This window comes from Apium graveolens, chromosome 9, assembly GCF_009905375.1.
Source record: "Apium graveolens cultivar Ventura chromosome 9, ASM990537v1, whole genome shotgun sequence".
Classification (NCBI taxonomy): domain Eukaryota; kingdom Viridiplantae; phylum Streptophyta; class Magnoliopsida; order Apiales; family Apiaceae; genus Apium; species Apium graveolens.
The window spans coordinates 252,857,631-252,878,145 of NC_133655.1; the positions used below are offsets into that span (position 1 = coordinate 252,857,631).

At 34.3% G+C, this 20,515-nt stretch overlaps 2 protein-coding genes across 4 annotated transcripts; one reads left to right on the forward strand and one right to left on the reverse strand.

Annotated features, from left to right (window-relative positions):
• The first annotated feature begins 398 nt into the window (after positions 1 to 398).
• On the forward strand, positions 399 to 7,510 carry LOC141684264 (histidine kinase CRE1). Of its 3 annotated transcripts, none has more exons than XM_074489164.1 (12): positions 399 to 633; positions 1,102 to 1,599; positions 1,694 to 1,927; positions 2,013 to 2,182; positions 4,000 to 4,218; positions 4,337 to 4,523; positions 4,657 to 4,708; positions 4,815 to 5,044; positions 5,194 to 5,292; positions 5,463 to 6,178; positions 6,275 to 6,781; positions 6,914 to 7,510. In XM_074489164.1, the coding sequence occupies exons 2-12, from the start codon at positions 1,270 to 1,272 to the stop codon at positions 7,173 to 7,175; spliced, it is 3,006 nt and encodes a 1,001-aa protein (XP_074345265.1). In that variant the 5' UTR covers positions 399 to 633; positions 1,102 to 1,269; the 3' UTR covers positions 7,176 to 7,510. The 3 variants fall into 3 exon arrangements, with proteins under 3 accessions (XP_074345265.1, XP_074345264.1, XP_074345266.1); XM_074489163.1 differs by lacking the exon at positions 399 to 633 and adding an exon at positions 721 to 960; XM_074489165.1 differs by lacking the exon at positions 399 to 633 and adding an exon at positions 722 to 960 and having other exon boundaries at positions 6,278 to 6,781.
• A 125-nt stretch (positions 7,511 to 7,635) lies between these two features.
• LOC141684733 (threonine--tRNA ligase, mitochondrial 1-like) lies at positions 7,636 to 17,266 on the reverse strand. The gene is made up of 20 exons (XM_074489836.1): positions 17,099 to 17,266; positions 15,605 to 15,842; positions 15,451 to 15,510; positions 15,193 to 15,282; positions 14,947 to 15,021; positions 14,741 to 14,869; positions 14,579 to 14,668; positions 14,052 to 14,140; positions 13,866 to 13,962; positions 13,703 to 13,789; positions 12,172 to 12,256; positions 11,218 to 11,312; positions 10,857 to 10,889; positions 10,681 to 10,767; positions 9,933 to 10,025; positions 9,301 to 9,393; positions 8,987 to 9,208; positions 8,686 to 8,757; positions 8,185 to 8,262; positions 7,636 to 7,885 (listed from the first exon to the last, which is right to left on the reverse strand). The coding sequence occupies exons 1-20, from the start codon at positions 17,242 to 17,244 to the stop codon at positions 7,790 to 7,792; spliced, it is 2,055 nt and encodes a 684-aa protein (XP_074345937.1). The 5' UTR covers positions 17,245 to 17,266; the 3' UTR covers positions 7,636 to 7,789.
• Between the last annotated feature and the right edge of the window lie 3,249 nt (positions 17,267 to 20,515).

A 20,515-nucleotide genomic window follows, 5' to 3' on the forward strand; every position in this document is an offset into this window, starting at 1 on the left:
TATTTGATATTTTAGATTAGACATAAATTAATAGTTAATCACTTATCATGAATAGTGTCAGAAGTCAAAATGAGAAATATACATTAGGACGGAGGGAGTAAGTACTATCAATATGTTTTAGGATGGTTTTAACTTTAAGCATAAAAAAGTTGTGTTTTAATAACGGTGAACAAGTCAACAACATGTTGAAATAAACAAAGACCATAAATTTGTTGTAATAATTTAAGCTTTCCGGGGGACAAAAGCGTATCCGCAAAAATCCTCAAATTCGATTCAGTGGCTTTAAATATTTGGGGTACAGAACATATTTCTCTGCATTTCCATTTATTTTAAAATATATATAATTCGTACCCAACACCATAAGACTTGTAATCACAAGTCATTTCAGTTCAAACTTCAAATTTGTACACAACCCACGTTCACTTCTTGTACCAAAAGCAGATTTATTTCTCTTTCTACAATCTTACACACATTTACATAAATTATTACACACACGCTGTATGTATATGAAGCTTAGCTTAGCTTAGCTGGTCAATGTGTAGTATAGTTTAAGAACCAGCTCTAAACATAGAAGAGACATATAAATTTTTTGGCACAGCGGTTAAACTCTTATTTTCTTTTGGGCAAGTCCAGGTATGCTTTGTGTTACGTTTCGGGATAATTTCGACTCTTGAAATGTGCTTATAATTAATAGCAAAAAAAATTAGTTAAACTTAAACTCTTTGTTATGTATGTGTTAGAAAAATGTGCACCATACTTGTCTGGATTATTCAACTTAACATCACGCTTGCACACAAAAACACACACACACAAAACACACAGAGAATAGTATGATTAGAAGTCTTGTCATTTTATAATCCATTCAAACCCAAGAAACCCCACTGGGTTTTTGCATTGGAATGTGAGCTTGTACATCTTTTGATAACTGCAGTAAGCCATGCTTGTTCCATGTTGATTTTGGTAAATCTTTCTTTTCTTGTTTTTCTTCTTGTTAAAAAATATCATTGGATTGTTTTTAGTATTAGTATTGTATCACACAAAACAATGTTGTGACAATAATTTAGCTTGGGTGAATAAGTAACCTTTTTCTTTGTGTAACAGCAAAAGTGGTTCTGAAAAATTCTCCAAGTCTTTTGATAAAGCTGCGGCAACTGCACATGTGTCTAAGATATGTGTATTTTAATGGGTGCTTGTCTTTTAGTTTGGATTTGAAGTTGGAGAGGAGGGTGAAGAAGAGATTGTAAAACAGTTGGATTTTTTGTGTTAGTGATGGGCTTAAAATTGCAGAGTCACCATATGGTGGCTGTTAAGTTGAATGATCAATTTGGGACCAAAAGAAAGTATACTTTTATTAATAGAGTATGGCTGCCAAAAATTCTGTTGCTTTGGATTTTATCAACTGTTTTTGTTAGTAGAGTTATTTACAATAGAATGAATGCTGATAATAAGGAGAGGAGGGAAGAAGTGCTTGTGAGTATGTGTGATCAAAGGGCTAGAATGTTACAAGATCAGTTCAGTGTTAGTGTTAATCATGTTCATGCTCTTGCCGTTTTGGTTTCGACTTTTCATTATTACAAGAATCCATCAGCAATTGATCAGGTTTGAGCTAATTTTATGTTCTTGGATTTTAGTAGATTTTTTATGGTGTTTTTAGCACGTTTTGATTTTTGTAGCTTTTTTGGGGGAAATGTAGGAGACTTTTGCTGAGTACACTGCTAGGACAGCTTTTGAGAGGCCATTGTTGAGTGGTGTGGCATATGCTCAGAGAGTTGTGGATTCTGATAGGGAACAGTTTGAGAAGCTGAATGGGTGGACAATAAGAACAATGGAGAGAGAGCCTTCACCTATTCGAGATGAGTATGCGCCTGTCATTTTCTCTCAAGAAACTGTTTCCTATATCGAATCACTTGATATGATGTCGGGAGAGGTAATTTTTAGCTCTCATATTGTTACTGGTATTGCATCTTTTCCATCTTAAATTTACATGTTCTCTGTTCTAACTTCTGATACAGGAGGACCGTGAAAACATACTGAGGGCTAGAGCTACTGGAAAAGCAGTTCTTACTAGCCCCTTCCGTCTACTCGGTTCTCATCATCTCGGGGTAGTGCTTACATTCCCAGTTTACAAATTCAAGCTTCCCTCAAATCCGTCCTTGGAACAACGAATTGATGCCACTGCTGGGTAAGCTTGTTCCTTGTCTTGGTCTCTAATTTTTCTATTTGGTGCATTCTCAGTACTTCATTTACAGTTTGATCACTAGAACATGTAGTCCAAACTTCGTAAATCATGATTACGATAAATTTTGTCCCATGAGCAAATAAAGTTTTTTTTAATGTAATTTAAGATAAATTCGCAATTTTTAACGATGCAAGGTATGTTGGTCTATGCCAAATTTATTTATTGAACTATTTTGTTGGTTTTGATTGTCTCTGTCCTGTAAAATTCAGTGACTGGACAATAACTTTTGAAATATATTATAAAAAATGTAATTTATTCTGTAAGAGCCAAAACATCTATTACTGATCCCCACTGTTGCATTTCTAGGTTCTCCCAAGTTCACTTTTATGTGTTTAGCTTAGAAATTTCAAGCCTAACTTCCCCAAATCTGCAAAATATAACATACATAAATTTCCATAAAATTATCATGATTTCTAATTCCTGCAATCATTTATGTGCCAAGTAATTGTAACTTTGGTAAAAAAATCAGTCTCCTTTGAATTGTTACCATTTTCAATATTTTAGTAGAAAAGGCTTGAGGACCTTGTCTCCTTATCAATTTAATATTTTAATGCCACCAAATTTAAAAGCTAACAGTGACGTGCTATCTATGCATAATCTTTACTGGTCAATGATTCCTACCTTACTTTTGATTGTTATTTCCTACAACACTTTTAAGAAACTTTAAAGTTTTCAATCCCATATAGGACTGTAGAACTGTAGATACTTACCGGTGTGCAGGAACCGGTACAACCGTTACATTTAAGCGGTGTTGTCATTCACCCATTTCAACATTTAGGGTACGTTCAAGCGGTGTTGTCATTCACCCATTTCAACATTTAGGGAACAATTCTGTGAAAAGGAAAATAATTTTGTTCACCCATGTGATTAAAATAAAAAAAAAAGTTGAATTAGCAGCTAAGATTTAGAGGGTCAGGTTTCCACTTACATTACATCTATAAATTGATGCTTTTATAGTTGAAAGGTTTATCGCTTGATGATACTCGTCTTAATGTGCCAAGAAATGTCAGCGTTATCTCAGTCCTGTATATCAAATGTTATTGTTAGAAGCAACAGAGCATATATCATATATCAACTAAACTAAATAAAACTAGGTGATGCTATTGGCTTGTGAATATGTGAATATAGGAAGATAATTAGACGGGATACAATTATTCTTTAATGTAAGCACAATATGTAAATGATTATTACCACTTTATATATTTAATCGGTACTTTGTATGATTTCGTAACATTTTGACACAATGCTTTCATTTAGTACAAAATAGGCACCTCAAATATAGTGTAATGCATTAGCTGATTATTTACTCTCTTTTTTAAATGGAAAGCGGGGGTTCTAACAGGACCCCCGCTCCTATACTCATACACAAGTCACCTAAATCCTCAACCTCCCACTGGAGGTAGAGGGTTGATACCACTGGAACACTGCCCCTTAAGTACTAAATATATATTGACACTTTTCAATGTGTTTATGTCCAAAATTTACAGGTGTAGTGTAAGAATTACTTTTAATGGTTGGTTGATGTACCTGCTTCATGGGAATTACATCAATTCCCATCTTAAATGAAATTATAAATATAACGAAATTATAATTGGAGCATCTTCTTGAAATAGAACAGGAACATTAATTATGTACTCTTCCATTAATATAAACTACCAAATACCAAATCAAAGTTTAAATGACTTGTTAAATTTTTCTCTAATGAGGAAACTTGGGTTAAAAGTGATCAAATGTGGCTAAACAGATCTTATGTTTAACAGATACATTGGCGGAGCCTTTGATGTTGAGTCCTTAGTGGAAAATCTACTTGGGCAGCTTGCTGGGAACCAGGCAATTGTTGTGAATGTATATGATATAACAAATTCCTCTGACCCGCTAATCATGTATGGACACGAAAATCAAGATAGCGACATTTCACTCGAGCGTGTGAGCATGCTCAACTTTGGGGATCCATATCGAAAACACCAAATGATTTGTCGGTGCGTACACTCAATCTTATATATGATCGAGGAATAATTATAATTTTTTTTTGAAACCAAAGAAACTGATTCTAAAGTTTTATATACAATTTCTTACTATCTGGTTCCTCCTATTCAGGTATCTCCAGAAGGCACCAACACCATGGACAGCAATAACCACTGCATTCTTGTTCTTCGTGATTGGTTTGTTGGTTGGCTACATGACTTATGGTGGAGCAATTCATATTGTTAAAGTTGAGGATGATTTCCATGAAATGGAGCGACTGAAAGTTCGAGCTGAAGCTGCTGACGTTGCTAAATCACAGGTTTCATTCCACTGCCTATTTTTTAAATAAAAAATCAATTTTATTTATTGTTATATTTATATTTGATCTGTTTTTTAAATTATACCTTTATTGAATATACACTTTCTGAAATTCTGTATGTTTTACTGCTCAGTTTCTAGCTACTCTTTCACACGAGATCAGAACTCCGATGAATGGCATTCTTGGTGGGTTCTTAATCCTTTTTGATTTCCTGTTATCGGCTGGAGTCAAAGGGGAACCCTTGTTACTATATTAGATATAGTCCGTTAGTTTTTACTTATGTTATTACAGGGATGCTTGCATTGCTTCTTGATACGGATTTAAGCTCAACCCAAAGGGATTATGGTCAAACTGCTCAGGCTTGTGGGAAGGCGCTGATAACTTTAATAAATGAAGTCCTTGATAGGGCAAAAATTGAAGCTGGGAAGTTAGAGCTGGAGGCAGTCCCATTTGACATCCGCGCCATACTTGATGATGTCCTTTCTTTATTCTCTGAAAAGTCTAGGCACAAGGGTATTGAGGTAAGATCTACCTTAGATGTTATAATTGGTTTAGTTACTTCCTTGTAGTCATAACCATGATTGCATATATGCTTGTACTAACATTGCATTCGTATCTTTTTTGCTTTGCTATTTTGTCTTTTGATTTGGATTCCGCTGGGGAAGTAAAGTTGGCCGTGTTTGTATCTGATAAAGTTCCGGAAATGGTTATGGGGGATCCTGGAAGATTCAGGCAGGTTATTACAAATCTTGTGGGAAATTCTGTCAAGGTAAGAACTATTATTCCCTTGCTAATTTCTCTTCCTTGTTTTCTGCATGAGACGTCATATGAGACTCAATTGTAGATGATCTCCCCACCTACAGTATCCTTAAGACGTTGTCTGTCTTTTAAAATAGTAATTTATATGATCTATGCCTCAAGAAATCTATTTCACAATAGTTTACAGAACAAGGACATGTACTTGTTCAAGTCCATCTTGCGGAGCATGCAGAAGCTTTAATGAAGGCAAAAGCTGACAGCTTCATGAATGGAGAATCTGAATGTGTAGTTTTATCTGGTGGGGGGCGGTCTAGTACTCTAAGCGGTCGTGAAGTGGCTGAAGATATGAATAGTTGGAAAACCTTTAAGAATTTGATTGTTGATGAAGAGTCCCTGCACTTGGCCACTCAAAAAGTAAGTGCTCATGAGGAAGCATTTCAGAATGTCAAACTGATGGTATCTGTCGAGGATACAGGAATTGGGATCCCCTTAGGTGCACAAGAGCGAGTATTCACACCGTTCATGCAGGCAGACAGTTCAACTTCTAGAAATTATGGGGGTACTGGTATTGGATTGAGCATTAGCAAGTGCCTAGTTGAATTGATGGGTGGTCGGATTAATTTCATTAGTCACCCTCAGGTTGGAAGTACATTTTCGTTTACCGCTATCTTTAGAAGGTGCCAGAAGAGTGCAAATAGTGATACAAAAAAGTCTCATTCCGCAGATTTACCTGTGGCATTTAAAGGACTGAAAGCAATTTTAGTGGATGAAAAAAAAATTAGAGCTAGTATAACAAGATACCAATTAAAGAGACTTGGTTTATTGGTTGAAATTGTTAATAACATTAGGACTGCAGCCTCTATATCTGGCAGCAAAAATGGTTCTGTAAGATCAAAGTAAGTTCTATGATTCTGATTCATTTTCTTTTTCCATCTATCTGACTGTTGCAACTCAATCTAATTTGTGACTCAACATTCTACTTGTTATGGCAGCAGGGGTTGGCAGGCAGATATGATTCTCATTGAGAAGGACTCATGGTTATCTGGTGAGAATGATTGCTTAGACCTGGGACTATTGGATTGGAAACAAAATGGCCACATGGGTACCTCGCCCAAGATAATACTTCTCGCAACCAATATCACTAGCACTGAGTTTGACAAGGCAAAAGCAGCAGGTTTTGCGGATACTGTGATCATGAAACCTTTAAGAGCAAGCATGGTGGCAGCATGCCTTCAACAAGTAATGGGGACGGAAAAGAAAGCACACCAAGAAAGAGACATGATAAATGGATCTACTTTTCTTCGTAGCTTGCTTTATGGCAAGAATATATTGGTAGTTGATGACATTAGGGTAAATCGCAGAGTTGCTGCTGGCGCACTCAAGAAGTTTGGTGCTAGTGTGGAATGTGCTGAGAGTGGAAAAGATGCCCTTGCATTGCTTCAGCTACCACACAATTTTGACGCATGCTTTATGGATATTCAAATGCCCGAAATGGATGGGTATGTTTTAATGTCTTCTGTGAAAATTATATGTTGTTCATTCTTGAGTTTCATACTAAGTACTGTCAATTTAATAAAAAATTAATACCACAGTATGTATATGATTGTATGATAGTTTTTCATTCTCTGCAGCTTCGAGGCAACTCATCGTATTCGAATGTTGGAGAGCAAGGCAAATGAGCAGATGAATGGAGGAAAAGACGTTGAAGGAACTGAAAAAAAGGGGAAGTGGCATTTACCAATATTAGCTATGACAGCAGATGTCATCCACGCCACTTATGAAGAGTGCCTGAAATGTGGAATGGACGGTTACGTTTCTAAGCCCTTCGATGAGAAAAGTCTGTATCAGGCTGTTGCAAAATTTTTCGAACCCAACTCCACAGCAGATTCATAGAAAACCTCAGTTACCTTGTAAAATGTTTTATCAAAATGTATGGTTGACCTGTCCCGACATGCAATCTTATGCATGGCTTGCTGGTTCTTTTAATTTGAAGTTCGTGTTGATGCTTCTCACTACGGAGTTTGCTGGAAGGCAGAAGTGCATGTTTGGAGAGCCAGAACTTGAATTCTAACCACTTAGAACATCTAACTTGTTTTACTAGAGTGCAGGTCAAGGTTTAAAATGTTAAGATGTACTAGTACTAGGTCTCACCTGTTTGTATTAGTGTATAGCTCCTTAGAAGTTATGATGCTTGAATTTCCAATATAAATATATATAATTTATATCAAGCACTCCTTACGTGTTGTCCTGTAAACAGCTCAAGCAGTTCCAATTTTTCATCAATCTCATCAAGTAGACCTATGTTTAAAAGTTGAAACAGACAAGACACAAATTTTGCTTTAAAAAGGGCTTGTTGGCACTAACATGTTGCAAGATGAGGCTACAAATTGAACATTTAAACTGAACTGAATATCAAGTATAAGCATTAAAAAGACCACATCTCATCGAACATAAAAATGTGGCAAGAAATTCTTTAATATATACAAAAATAATTTTCCCTTAATACACTATTGAAATGAAGCAACCTTTTCCTTGAAAAGTTTAAGCAGGTCTTCCATGCTGAACTCTGAATATTTCCTCTCACCTCTTACTCTTACACTTACCTGGAATCATCGAAAGAAGATTGGAATAACAAATCACAAACTATCATATACCAATAAGATTATAAGAAAAATGTACCGAATAAAATATATAAATGTTTTGATACAATATTAATTTTAATACTTAAAAGTTAGAAGGCTAGAACTGATATAATAATCCGATGCATTATTTATATATAAGATTTACAACTATAATTACATATTTTTTGTTTTAAATTTTTTAAATACTTTAAATAATATATATGTAACAACTAACAATAGAGAGCATGAAATCTTATTATCATGTGGGGTGGAGAAAAAACCTTTCCATTCTTGACCTCATCCTCGCCAACCACCAGTATGTAGTTGTACTGTTTCTCTTCAGCTTGAGCTTCCAGTACCTGGAACATAGTATATGAGGATCCATTATATAAGCTAACCAGAAGGTATATAAATACAACTTAAATTCACTGCACGAAAAGAACTCTTGATAGCTACTGCTTGTAAGAAATCGTTTTTCCTTTTCGATAAAAAGAAAGAAAGAAAGAAAACGAGTCAGGGAGAAAACGAGCCGGTTTTCCATTTTACATTTGTTAAAGATGTTCTTTTGTTCCATGATTTCCCCAACAGTATGTGAACTTTTTGTATAAACCGATAGAATGACATAAAATTTTATCAAACTTGACGACACTGTAATAGTCAACTTCTCATAAAACATGAACAGTTTCAAATGGGACTCATGTTGTCGAACAAGAGTAATGTCAATCTCCGTGATAACGCATACTGAGAGCTGGTATTAAGCACTACAGGGAGTTCAGAAGTACCTTCTTGTTTATGGTTTTATCACTTATATCAACGTCTACATAATACCCAGCTTCATGAATCTGCTCCTTCACCTACCAAAAGTTACATAAAAGAAATCAATGATATTTCGAGATACTATAACAGGGAAGAAAACCATAATTTCAGTAACACTGAGAAAATAAAATATCCGGTCACAATTCTGGCAGGAGTACTTAAGAAGACATTGAGGGACTAGTAAAATATGCAACTCCTAAATTAAAAATTACAAAAATAGAAAAGTGGTAGGTAAGACAATAGAACAGAAAAAAAAATATGTTGAACCTGAATGGCATATGCTTGTGATTTCTCAGATATCGAGCAAACAATGGCTTGCCGCGGACTAAGCCACAAAGGCCATTTTCCCTTATAATGCTCAATAAGTATACCTAACATGCGTTCAACCGAACCAAGAACAGCTCTGTGTATCATGACGGGTCTATCCCTCTTACTTTCATCTTCTGCCGAGTACGTCAAGTTGAAACGAGAAGGAAGTTGAAAGTCTAGCTGCAGAAAGTATAATTGAATGTTAATTCGATAAGAAATGACAGATGAATTCTAATGCTCAATATAAACTATAAAGCAAATAGCAATATTACCTGTAAGGTGGCACACTGAAACTTTCTTTTCATAGCATCAGAAACACTAATATCAATCTTTGGCCCATAAAATGCCCCATCGCCTTCATTAATCTGATATATTTTGTTTTGAAGGTTAGGTATGAGCACTTAAGAAATTGCAAATTGGTCCTAAATCCTAATGACAGTGAGAAAAGTACCTCCTAAGATAACATAGTCAAGGACGAAATACTGGTATCATCTGTCTATGACTCTTTATTTACTTGATAAAACATGCAGTAGAATACTAGGAAACAAAACAGGTATCAACAATCATGCAGTAAAAAACCAAACAAACAACATGAAACAATAAGATGCATAAATGCGATGAACAAAACAATCTAGGCCAATGTTTGTGGCAAAAAAGGTTTGCTACATGAAATTAACATCTAGGCGTCGTGATTAATACGAAACAAAGACCATACAAAGATTCATAACATAATAATAGCATGCAAAATAGCAAAACAACATATATGTTTGAGCAGAACTTCACAAGATTTATGAACTTGAAGGGCAAGTAAAGAACTATGGGTAACCAACATCTACAAAAGATGTTATTATGAAATAAGTTGCTAATTTTCTTAGAAAAAAAAGAATGACAAATTATTTCATACCTGCCAGTCTTTACCAAACTCATTCAGTGCTTCAGTAAGAGCAGCTTCTGCTTTATACCATGTCTCTAGATCTCCAAGATACTTTTCTGGCCTCTGCAATACATAGTGCCAGACAGAACAAAAAAGTTGCAAGACATTCACGGGAAACTTGTCCAAAATAAAAAGATGTTTAATGTATGTCCTCTGTGCAAAATTAGGGTATCAATTTCTACTCTCATCACTCATCATTCTAGTTGAATCATTCTCACTCAAATGCAATCTTTCTGAAAATAGGTGTTTTTGAAGTGTATTATGGTGTGTTTACTTCACCACTTCTCCCCAAAACTTCTTCTTAGAAAACACAGGGAAACAGAAAACACGACCAAGTTAGCTATTTTCTAAATAGAATACAGGGAAAACTACAAAATACGGTTTTCTAGGTTATAGTTATGTTTTTGAAAAGTCTAGAAAATGAGTATGAGGTGACTTCTACAATTCCCCACTTAAATATAAAGCAATTTTGTAACTTGTGCATTATTGTGCTTAAATGTCACGAGGCATGAAAGAGGCCAACTACCACTATTTACAGGTCAATTAAACCTAATAGTCTAATACCATAAACGTTGTTTACGAGAACCATACTCTTAACACATGTCTATGCATGCAGATCTTTCTACTTTAATCTATATGCTATACATGATGAGAAGATGGATGAAGTATCTACTCAACTTGCACGGCTTCAAATAGAAAACAAAGATTAGCTTTTTACCGTTGAAAGCTTGAGGTCAAAAGTGAAGCCAAATACATCATAGGTGTAACTAATAAACTCGAGAACACCCTTGACCTCATCTTTTATCTGGAAAAGTTATAGCTCAATGGTTAGATTAAAATTAATAAAAACGATAAATAGGAATTAGGTAAGTTGAGTAAATTTCTTTGACCAACCTGGGATTCCCTACAAAATATATGAGCATCGTCCTGTAACAACAAAAGCGGTGTGAGAAAAAAGGTGAAAAACTGCAACATTCTATTTTCCAAGAACTTTCAGAATCATTCTTTTTATAACAAATACTAAACAAATTCATAATTAACATCTGGAAAAATCGTTAAAGCTGCAACTTGAAAGGGGTGATTTAAAAGTGGCACACAGGATCAGTTAATAAAAAATTATGACATTCATTTCTAAATGTAATATGAATAAAATTCAAAAAGGACATGGATAATTTTTAAAAAAAATACCCTCAGACTAGTAAAACCAAAAACTACTCCTAGCAAATTCCAGTGACCATTCTGGACTAGAATATACCTGCTGAAATTTCCTCACACGAGTCAATCCCGTAAGCGCTCCACTGAGCTCATTTCTGTGCAAAACACCAAAATCTGCCAGACGAAGAGGAAGTTCTGCAGTGTGCCACAAAAGAGTAAAGAGTCATCAATGAAGTCCATCTAAGTTAAAAATCTGTGAATGATACCATTTATTACAAGTAATTTAATCACAATTAAGGGTGCTTATCAAGCACGATTACATATTGTAGGGATTACTGATCTCTCAATACATAATAACCTCAAGCACTTCATTTTAGAATATTGTGTGCAGGTTTTTAGTCAGAAACTCCTTAAGTACTTAAGAAACAACATACTATCCCTCAACAAGGTACCAAAAAGGAGTTGATACCATCTATAAAAAACACTTCAACAATTTATATCAAGACGATGTACCACTGCATTATCATTCTTAAATCTTAAATATCAGTATCACCAATGACAGAAAATCAATCCATAGATAATCCAACAACAATCTCTCACCAAACAAATAGGGGACTGCCATTTCTTTAAGAACCAACAGTCCAATGATTATTAGTATTTATTATTTATCTTTCTTAATATGAATCAAGAATATCTTTGTTTAGAAGATGATAGACACTTCCCCTAAGGATTGGGATTGAGATCATTTAAATTATATAAGATAAGATATAAAGATCAAATTCCATGATCAATGTGATGTAAATCTTTTTACTACGTAAGCTATCTATCAATTTGTATCATCAAAATTGTACTCGGCATGAACAGACAGAGAGAGCATTATTAATAATGACGTGGGCAAGGAAATACATATTTTCTTTGTGTCTCTCTCCGTCTTCAATCTGGCGTAACACAACCAGGTTGCAACATATATTGGCGAAGGTGTCTAGAGTGATAAATTACAAATTTAAAAACCAGACATAATTGCAAGAAAAATCAATATGAAAAACAATCTCACCCCTGTATGAGCGTACTCTATATTCAAAAATGAGACAGTGTCCTGGGCAATTCATTGGCTTAAGCCCAAACTTCTGTCCATCAACCTGCAGCATGCAAATCTATCAATCCATCTTTAAAAGCATTATGCACAACAAAAAATGCTTTAATGTCAATGTATTGCAATAATGTACGCTTATTATCCAAATTCCAAGTGATAAGGAAACATCTCATATCTGCAGTAGCAATTATTTCTAGAAATATTGTACTGTATGCACAGATCTTTAAGGCACATATAAAGCATACCTGAGACATATTCAAATCAGCTATACCAACTCAAATGTCTAGTTAGGGAAACGTATAGATTGCATATGGCAATTACACAGAGTGATGAACATATAAGTAATTAAGTGAACCATGCAAACAAAAACTGTTATAACTAAAAAAATATCAAATATAAATTACATAAGATGGAAAGCGATAAAATGCAAGAAGACAAATACGAACATAACATGATAGCAAGATAATGGCTGGTTAGCCACGCTAGCAGATAAGTACTTGAGGGATTACTTGATATTATCATGCACAACTACTACAAAATTAGAGGATATGGCAATTTTTTTCCCAAACTTCTTGCTAAATATACAAAGGTCACTTAGCACAGAATTCACATTACTTTGTAATGGCTAAAATGAGCATACAGAGAAAACACCGTCAATTTAGTATGCTAACTTGGGTTTCATGAAAAATTAATTAGAGGAGAATAAAAATATATACAAAATTGATTTTCTCAACATGGAAAAACTCGGAAGCCATAAATTCCAAGTACAAGGCTAATATGCATAGTTGTCTAGGCGTCGCCTAGGCGACTAGGCGGCAAAAAACTGAAAGGCGTCTGACCCGCCTTAGTTTTTAAGGGGTAGGCGAAGCCTAGGTCCGCCTAGTCCGCCTAATTCCGTCTTATTTCCGCCTAGTCCGTCTTATTTTCGCCTAGTTTCAAGTTAACCATGCCCAAATAACTTTTGACCAGATTCATCCATATTTGAGTTATAATGGACCTATATTGTGTTGTAAACATTATGTCCGTCAAAACTCACCAGTAAAACCTCATCTATAACAATCTAAAGAGGAAAAAGGAGAACGAATCATCTCCTACCAAAGAACACATATACATATACATAGTAAATCCATTTGTCTGTAATTTGTGTACAATACTTCAGTAGTATAACTATAGTATTCTATTTTATTATTTTATTATAATATATAAATATATGTGTATAAAAAAACCAATATATATAGCCAAAAGTACAATCCGTCTAATGGTCGCCTATGCGAGCGCCTAACCGCCTAGGCAGTTAGGCGGTGCACTAGCGCCTAGCACCGCCTTCACACCTTAACAAGTATGCTAATATGGTCTCCATCTAGCTTCATCTTCATCTTATAATATTTGCACAACAAAATCACAAGGGGCAAAATATAAGCGTCAAGCAATTACCCAGTTTGTATGGTTTGACAAACATGCAAAGCATGTGTAAGTTGTGACTATATCTTACCTCCAACCGAAACATGTTTTCCTCATAGTTTGCGGCATGACCAGAGGTTTCCCAGAGTTGCATATTGTACATAATAGGAGTCGAAACCTGCCAAGAACCAAGCAGAATCAAATTCCAAACTGAAAAGTAGCAATCTGTATGGAAACATTAAACAGAAACTAACTTCTTCGTAGCCTCTTTTCCAGTACTGAGACCTTAAAAACTCCAGCAATTTAAGGCAAATTCTCCGACCATGAGGAAGAATGATACAGCTTCCTGGACTAAAATTCATCATCCAAAATGCAGTTATATCTTAACAAATACCGTTTACACTACATGAAACAAAATCTGAATTTATTAACAGTCCTACCTAAATTTGTGAAAAAAGAAAAGTTCTTGCTTCTTTCCCAGCTCTCTGTGATCATACTTCTTTGCTTCTTCCAACAGGAAAAAGTATTCCTGCAGAAGTTATTTCATAACAAGCAAATTAAGTTACAATATCGATAATCTCTCTAGCATGCATACATAAATTCAGTTTAGGTTCAAAATAAACCTTTTCATAAAAGCCAAGCTAATTAAAAAGACTATAGGAATTAAAAGCCAAAACTATAAGTTCTCTGTCCTCATGAGTTAGGTATTCGCAAGATGTAATATGTTAGGTACGTTACGGTCAACGTAATTGGTTCTTTCTACAAGAATAGGGGGATGCAGCCTCATATCAATACTAAACGAATATACACAATGTAGAAGTCTCCATATTTTTGTGTTGTCTCTTCCAATATCTACTGCCTTAATATACATTCTCTACCTTAAGCATAATATGACTGGACCTAGACGGCGCCTTAACAAATAGCAAATAAATAAAAGGATTTAGAATAAGATGCCAAACAGAATTACTTTCAAACGTTTCTGATCTGGATAAGACATTCCATAAATTCTTTGTAAGCTTTCTCGCTCTTTGTCACCCCTCCAATAGGCAGATGAAACCTGAAAGTTACATTATATAAGTACCAAAATAAATTATTGTAAACCTGATTTGTAGTCTCACAAAGCACCCACCTTCATACAAGCAAATGCCTTGACGAAAGATGTATTTGGTATATGTGGTCCACGACATAAATCAACTAAAGGACCACACCTATACACTGTTATAGCTTTGTCCTCGGGTAGATTGTTGATGATTTCAACCTGGTATATTTATACATTAGTAAAAGAATTAAAAGCAAGTCACAGATTAAATACTGAAGCAAATGATATTAACTGACCTTAAATTTATTTTCAGAAAACATATCAAGGGCCTGTGCCCTTGAAACTTCAATCCGCTCGAAAGGTTGTTTTTCCTGAAACAAAGACGATATCAAGTGAACAGTGAAGCATTAGGGTCTTGAGCTTGAGCTAACACAAAAATCATCCTAATTCAATTCAACAAAATATGATCTCTGCATCGAGGAAGAGGCAAAAGAAATAAAAGAATACTGGACAAACTTTAGATTTCCGAAATTAAATAATACCATTACTGCTCTCTTTGCCCCTGCTGCAATCTTTTCAAAATGTTCTTGATTCAAGCTCGCCTCACCAAAATATGCATCATAATAGAAACCCTACAAAAGGCATTAGTTTTGAGGCAAGATTTCGTAGAAACAGAGTCATTAAAACTAATATATGAATCATTACTGGGCTCTGCTCAAGCTAGCAAAACAGATTCATACAATTACAAATAAGAAAAATGTAAGCTTTTAGGATGAGAAGGGAGATATAACGAACATTACCTCCCCTCTGGTAGTACATGGCCCAATGCAAAGTTTGCAACCATATATCATTTCAAGGGACTGCAAACAAATAATGAATTGAGGGCAGATAAGACAAAATTAATTGCTTAGCCTATCCTACAAATAAATGAAAGCAGATGAGTTTTGTTGATACCTGGCCTAAGATGTGAGCACTTGAATGCCAGAGTGTGTCTCTACCTATATCAGTGTCAAAATTGAATAATATGAGTTCACAATCACCTTCAAGTGGCCTAAACATGTCCCAGAGCACTTTATTCACTTGTGCAACCAACGAATGTGATGCCAAATGGTTTGATATCTCTTTCGCAATATCATACGGAGTCGATAGCCATTTTTTCCCCTCCTTGATGCTCCCATCTGGTAAAGTAACCCTAACGACCAGATACATACACTAGTCAGTCAAACAGAAACATACTAATGAGCATATAGCAGTCCAAATACTACTTGGTGTGCTGATGCTGCATCTGTTTCACCTATTAAGTTTCAAGCCACAACATAAGGCTAATGATAAGTAGCGGAGTTGGTTGTATTATTTAGTTAGAATTGGCTGACTTCACCTGACAAAAGTTTCAGGCATATATAGACGATCAGTTGTAATAGAAAAGTTTTCAAAACATAAAATTTATTTTCTACTTCTTATTCCCTGCTGCATATGTATATATACACGCATATAGAAATCTATATTAATATCAGAGCTTTCCATGGCTGAATTCATCGTCTTCTATATATGTCACTTTCGTTATTTCCTATATAGGGATTTATTATATCTTCGAAAAGAGCAAGCAACTGTGGTACACATTAGCTGTAAGATTGTGCTTATAACGGCATTCAGACTTACTTAACTTGAAAAATTATAACATATGTTAGGGTTATTATTATGAAATTATAAAACAGATTCTACTACATGAATAAGATCGCAGAATGCCTAAATACAACTGTAATATCATAATCAGTATTACTTTTTTTTTCAAGTGTATTGTAAATATATGGGTGTATTGGCCGGATATAATATATGGGGAGAAGCTTTAGAATATCATCTCGAAAAAATAATAAAAATAATCCATTTTTTTTAAAAATTAATCAAAATAATCATTCTGAAAAAAATGAGATGTATCCTTATAAAATACTCGATATTTCATATATGTGATACTCCGCTAACAGTGGGTATATAGGTATACAGTGAATACTCCACGGTAAGTTGACCAACTTTTCCGAAAATGATCATTTTTGTAAATTTTTATATAAAAACTAGGCTAAACTTGTCTTTCACTCTATCATCTCATCTGCGACATTTTGATTTTCATTCACCCGCAACTCACCCCACTTTTCAACTCGATCCTCCACTTGTTTTTGTGGAGGAGAGTACCGATAATCCACGTGACAACTTCGTAGCAATTAATTGGATAATCCAGATTAATTAGAATATAATTAGTTCGAGTCCAAAGAATTGACAAGCAAACAGCGCCCATGTTATAGTGGCTGTATTCATGACCTCGCAGGATTGTCATACTTAAACCCTAACTTTATTTAGAAGAAAATATAAAGCTAATGATATATCCACACACACGGGGGAGAGACAGTGTGTGTGTGTGAGAGGGAGAGAGGGAGGGAGAGAGAGAGAGAGTACTTAATGGTGTCACCGGCTATGGACTGAAGGTGGCCAAGTTGCTGTGCCTTAATTGATTCAAATAGGGCTATTCTTCTGGGAATCACTGAGTGAAGATAATGATCATCTTTGTAGAAACAAGTAACGGGAGCCTTTAGTTTTCCCATCCTGAGATCCAGATATTTGGAGTTTACTATCAAACTAGGGTTTCGTGGCTCTATATATAATTATAATATATATAGGCTTTAAAAAAATGTAAATACATAATTTATTTCATATTTCATCTTATATAATTACAAATTTTAATTACCAAATTAAAAATAAGTTGGATAATTTTTTTATTTAAAAAATCATTAAAATTTGATAAAATAGTTTAAAGTGGTTCTGTAGTAGAATCACAGTAATATCACACTTATCCAAAATTATTACACAGTAGAATCAAATTTAAAATCACTTATTTTTTTTCAAATTTCAATTGTTAAACGTTTTATTATATTAAATATAATTATTATTCAAAATTAGCAACAAATTTGATGAAATTCTATAATAGCATCGAGGGTTCTCCGCGGTTCTCTATATAAGAGGGTCCTCTCCTAAAAAAGGCCTATATATATACACACACTAGCATGTAACCCGTGCGATGCACGAAATGATTATAACATTTATAATTTTATTATATAAAATTAAATTATAAAAGATAATAAACAAAATATAATAAAAACGTACTATTGAAATTAGTGAAGTTAATATTTTATATATTACTCGCTGAAAACCATGCACGTATCACAATTTTTTTTTAATATTATACAATTTTTTTTAAAAATTTTGATGTCAATTTTTAATTTTGTTCATTTAAAACTTTAAAGACTAATTAACACTTTGCATCCCAAAACTTTGACTAAATCTCACTCTGGGACCATTACTTTTAACCTTAACAGTTTGCATTCTAAACTTAAAAAACAATGACTTTTTGCATCTATTTGCTGGTTTTGACGTTAACTCAGACGTTAAGGTTAATTGTCAGAAGGGCATTTTTTGTAACATTTTTATATTTCAGTTTGCATCCTAAAATTTTCCGCAAATTTTACTTTGCATCATAGAGTTTTGTAATTCATGTTATCAAAAAATAACAGTAGTTTCAAATTATCAAAAAATAATCGAGTTGTATTATTTTTTATGTTCACATATAGGATTTTAAAATTGGGCCATTAGTTAATTTGGTCTAGTTTATATAATTTTTTAATGCGGAGTCTTTACTATTTTGGTTATATATTAAATTCTAAAAGTCAATTTATAAAATTTTATGACTCACACGAAATTTTAAGAATTTTATAATACGATATTACTTTATATTTTAAGTATTGTACAATTAGATATCATATACTCCCTCCGTCCGATAGTTTACGTACATTATTTGCACGTATTTCGAGACTTCAATAAAGTATAGTTTCATAACATTTTTTAAAAATTTTTTTTTTGAATAAAAGTTTAAACATGAAACTTTTTTTCAGAATTTAAAAAAAAATATTATGGAAGTATATTTTAAACGAGAATTGAAAAGTGTGTCAAAAAGTAAGGTAAACAATGCAGTGGGATGGAGGGAGTAATATTATATAATTCTGACTTCCAGTAAGTACTGATTTATCATGTTTAAGTAAGATCTGAAAACTAAACATAAATCACATTAGCCATGACATTATCAAATATATCTAGCAATCTCCCCCAACTTGTAAATTAGCATAATATACAAGTTTAACAGATATTTGATGATGTCAAAAACATTAAGTACAAATGCATGAGAATTTGACCAGATAACTACAACTTACAGTCCTTAAAGCTTTACCAGTCTTTAACTTCTGATAACAACTTCAGTCTGTATTCATATCAGAATTTAAGTAGTTGTAGATCTTGACTTGGCTTCATCTTCTGATCTCTCTGATGTCAGGAGTTGTTCTGAGATAGTTCTTCAACAAACATCTCTCAGCATATCTGAGTTCATCAATCGTCCTCCTTTTAGCATCTTTAAGTTCTGCAGAATCTTCACCAATTTGGAAGATTGCAGCCCTGAGATCATTAATTCTAGCTTTCCTTATGTCCTGATCCAGTTTGATCAAATATGCCTTGTCAGACTCAAGATTGAATTCCACAGCCCTGTAACCCAGAAAGGTAGTTATAATCTTAGCAAAATTGGGTTTCATCTCAACAATATCACCCTTGTGATCTCTGTACTTTGGAAGATATGTGCTGTTAGACTTAACAAAATAAAGCTTTTTCTGTTTCTGAATTTGACTCTTCAAAAAGTTTGCAGCACTTTCTGTTATTTTGTCATTCACTTGAAGTAAGAATAATACATGTTCCAGCTCTTCAAAATACTTCAGTGGAATGGCATTTTCCCTTATATGATAAACCCTACCATCTGTCATGAAGTACAACAAGATGTGTTCTTTCAAGTAGGTATGCTAAACCATTTGTACAGATTCTAGTTGATTCAATCTCTCAGGAGTTGCTCCAATACCTGGTTCACTTAAGAAAGTTGGATCATTGGTTGTGTTCTGTATTCTTCTTTCATCAACACTTCCCAATCCAGTTTTATCTCTTGCTTCCTTTCCAGTAACCACTCTTGCTTCAAAACCACTTGCAGCAGTCTTCAAAGGTTGAGTCTGTTTGGCTTTAGTGATTCCTGGTAGGAGTATTTTTGAAGGTTTACCATGAGCAATGTCAGAGGTTTCCTTTGATTTATCTTCTGATGTCAAGTTAACTTGAGCTATGTCAGAGGTTACTTGCTTCTTAGAGATATCAGAACTAACTATCTCTTGACTCTGAACAAGTTGATCCATGTCAGAGGTTGTCTTAGAAACTTTTCTTGAAGTCAGAGTAAGATCAACATCTTCATCAGTAATTTCTTTATTCACAGGAGGCACATAAACCTTGATAGGTTCACCAACTTTCTCTTTGCCCTTGGACCTTGGATCTATCTGCAGTTGTGATTTAGCTTTGGTTGCTACAGGATTTGTCCTTTCTCTTATCACAATGCCTTTGAGTTTTGGAAGTTTCTTTTTACCAGAAGCTTCAGATTTAGATTTGACTTTTTCTGATTTAAGTCTAGCTTCTTCTTCCATCAGACTCTCCAAGTCCATTCCTGGATTTTCCTTAAGAAATAAGTGTCTTGACATTTCTTCATCAAGATCTAAAAGTTTATCAGAACTTATCCTTTTACCAGTAGCAGAAGTAATTCTTTTTCCAGCATCAGAACTTGTCCTGTGACTTGTGATTTCAGCTTTTCTTGATGAGAAACCTTTACCTTGACTATGACCTCCACCCATTCCAAAGTTTCCCTGGTCATCTTTTTCATCATCCTTCCCCTTCAGTGTCTTATCAGTTTTGCATTTGGGCTTAATTACTTTCTCCCCCTTTTTAGCATCAGCAGGTAACATAAGA

Excerpts from the sequence above, each read along its gene's own strand:
- LOC141684264 (XM_074489164.1), top strand. The coding sequence starts at position 1,270 with ATGGGCTTAAAATTGCAGAGTCACCATATGGTGGCTGTTAAGTTGAAT. Across the intron at positions 4,524-4,656 it reads CTGACGTTGCTAAATCACAG|TTTCTAGCTACTCTTTCACA; the intron begins GTTTCATTCCAC and ends TTTACTGCTCAG. Across the intron at positions 4,709-4,814 it reads TCCGATGAATGGCATTCTTG|GGATGCTTGCATTGCTTCTT; the intron begins GTGGGTTCTTAA and ends ATGTTATTACAG.
- LOC141684733 (XM_074489836.1), bottom strand. The coding sequence starts at position 17,244 with ATGGGAAAACTAAAGGCTCCCGTTACTTGTTTCTACAAAGATGATCAT. Across the intron at positions 15,022-15,192 it reads GGGCAAAGAGAGCAGTAATG|GAAAAACAACCTTTCGAGCG; the intron begins GTATTATTTAAT and ends TCTTTGTTTCAG. Across the intron at positions 14,870-14,946 it reads TTTCTGAAAATAAATTTAAG|GTTGAAATCATCAACAATCT; the intron begins GTCAGTTAATAT and ends TAAATATACCAG.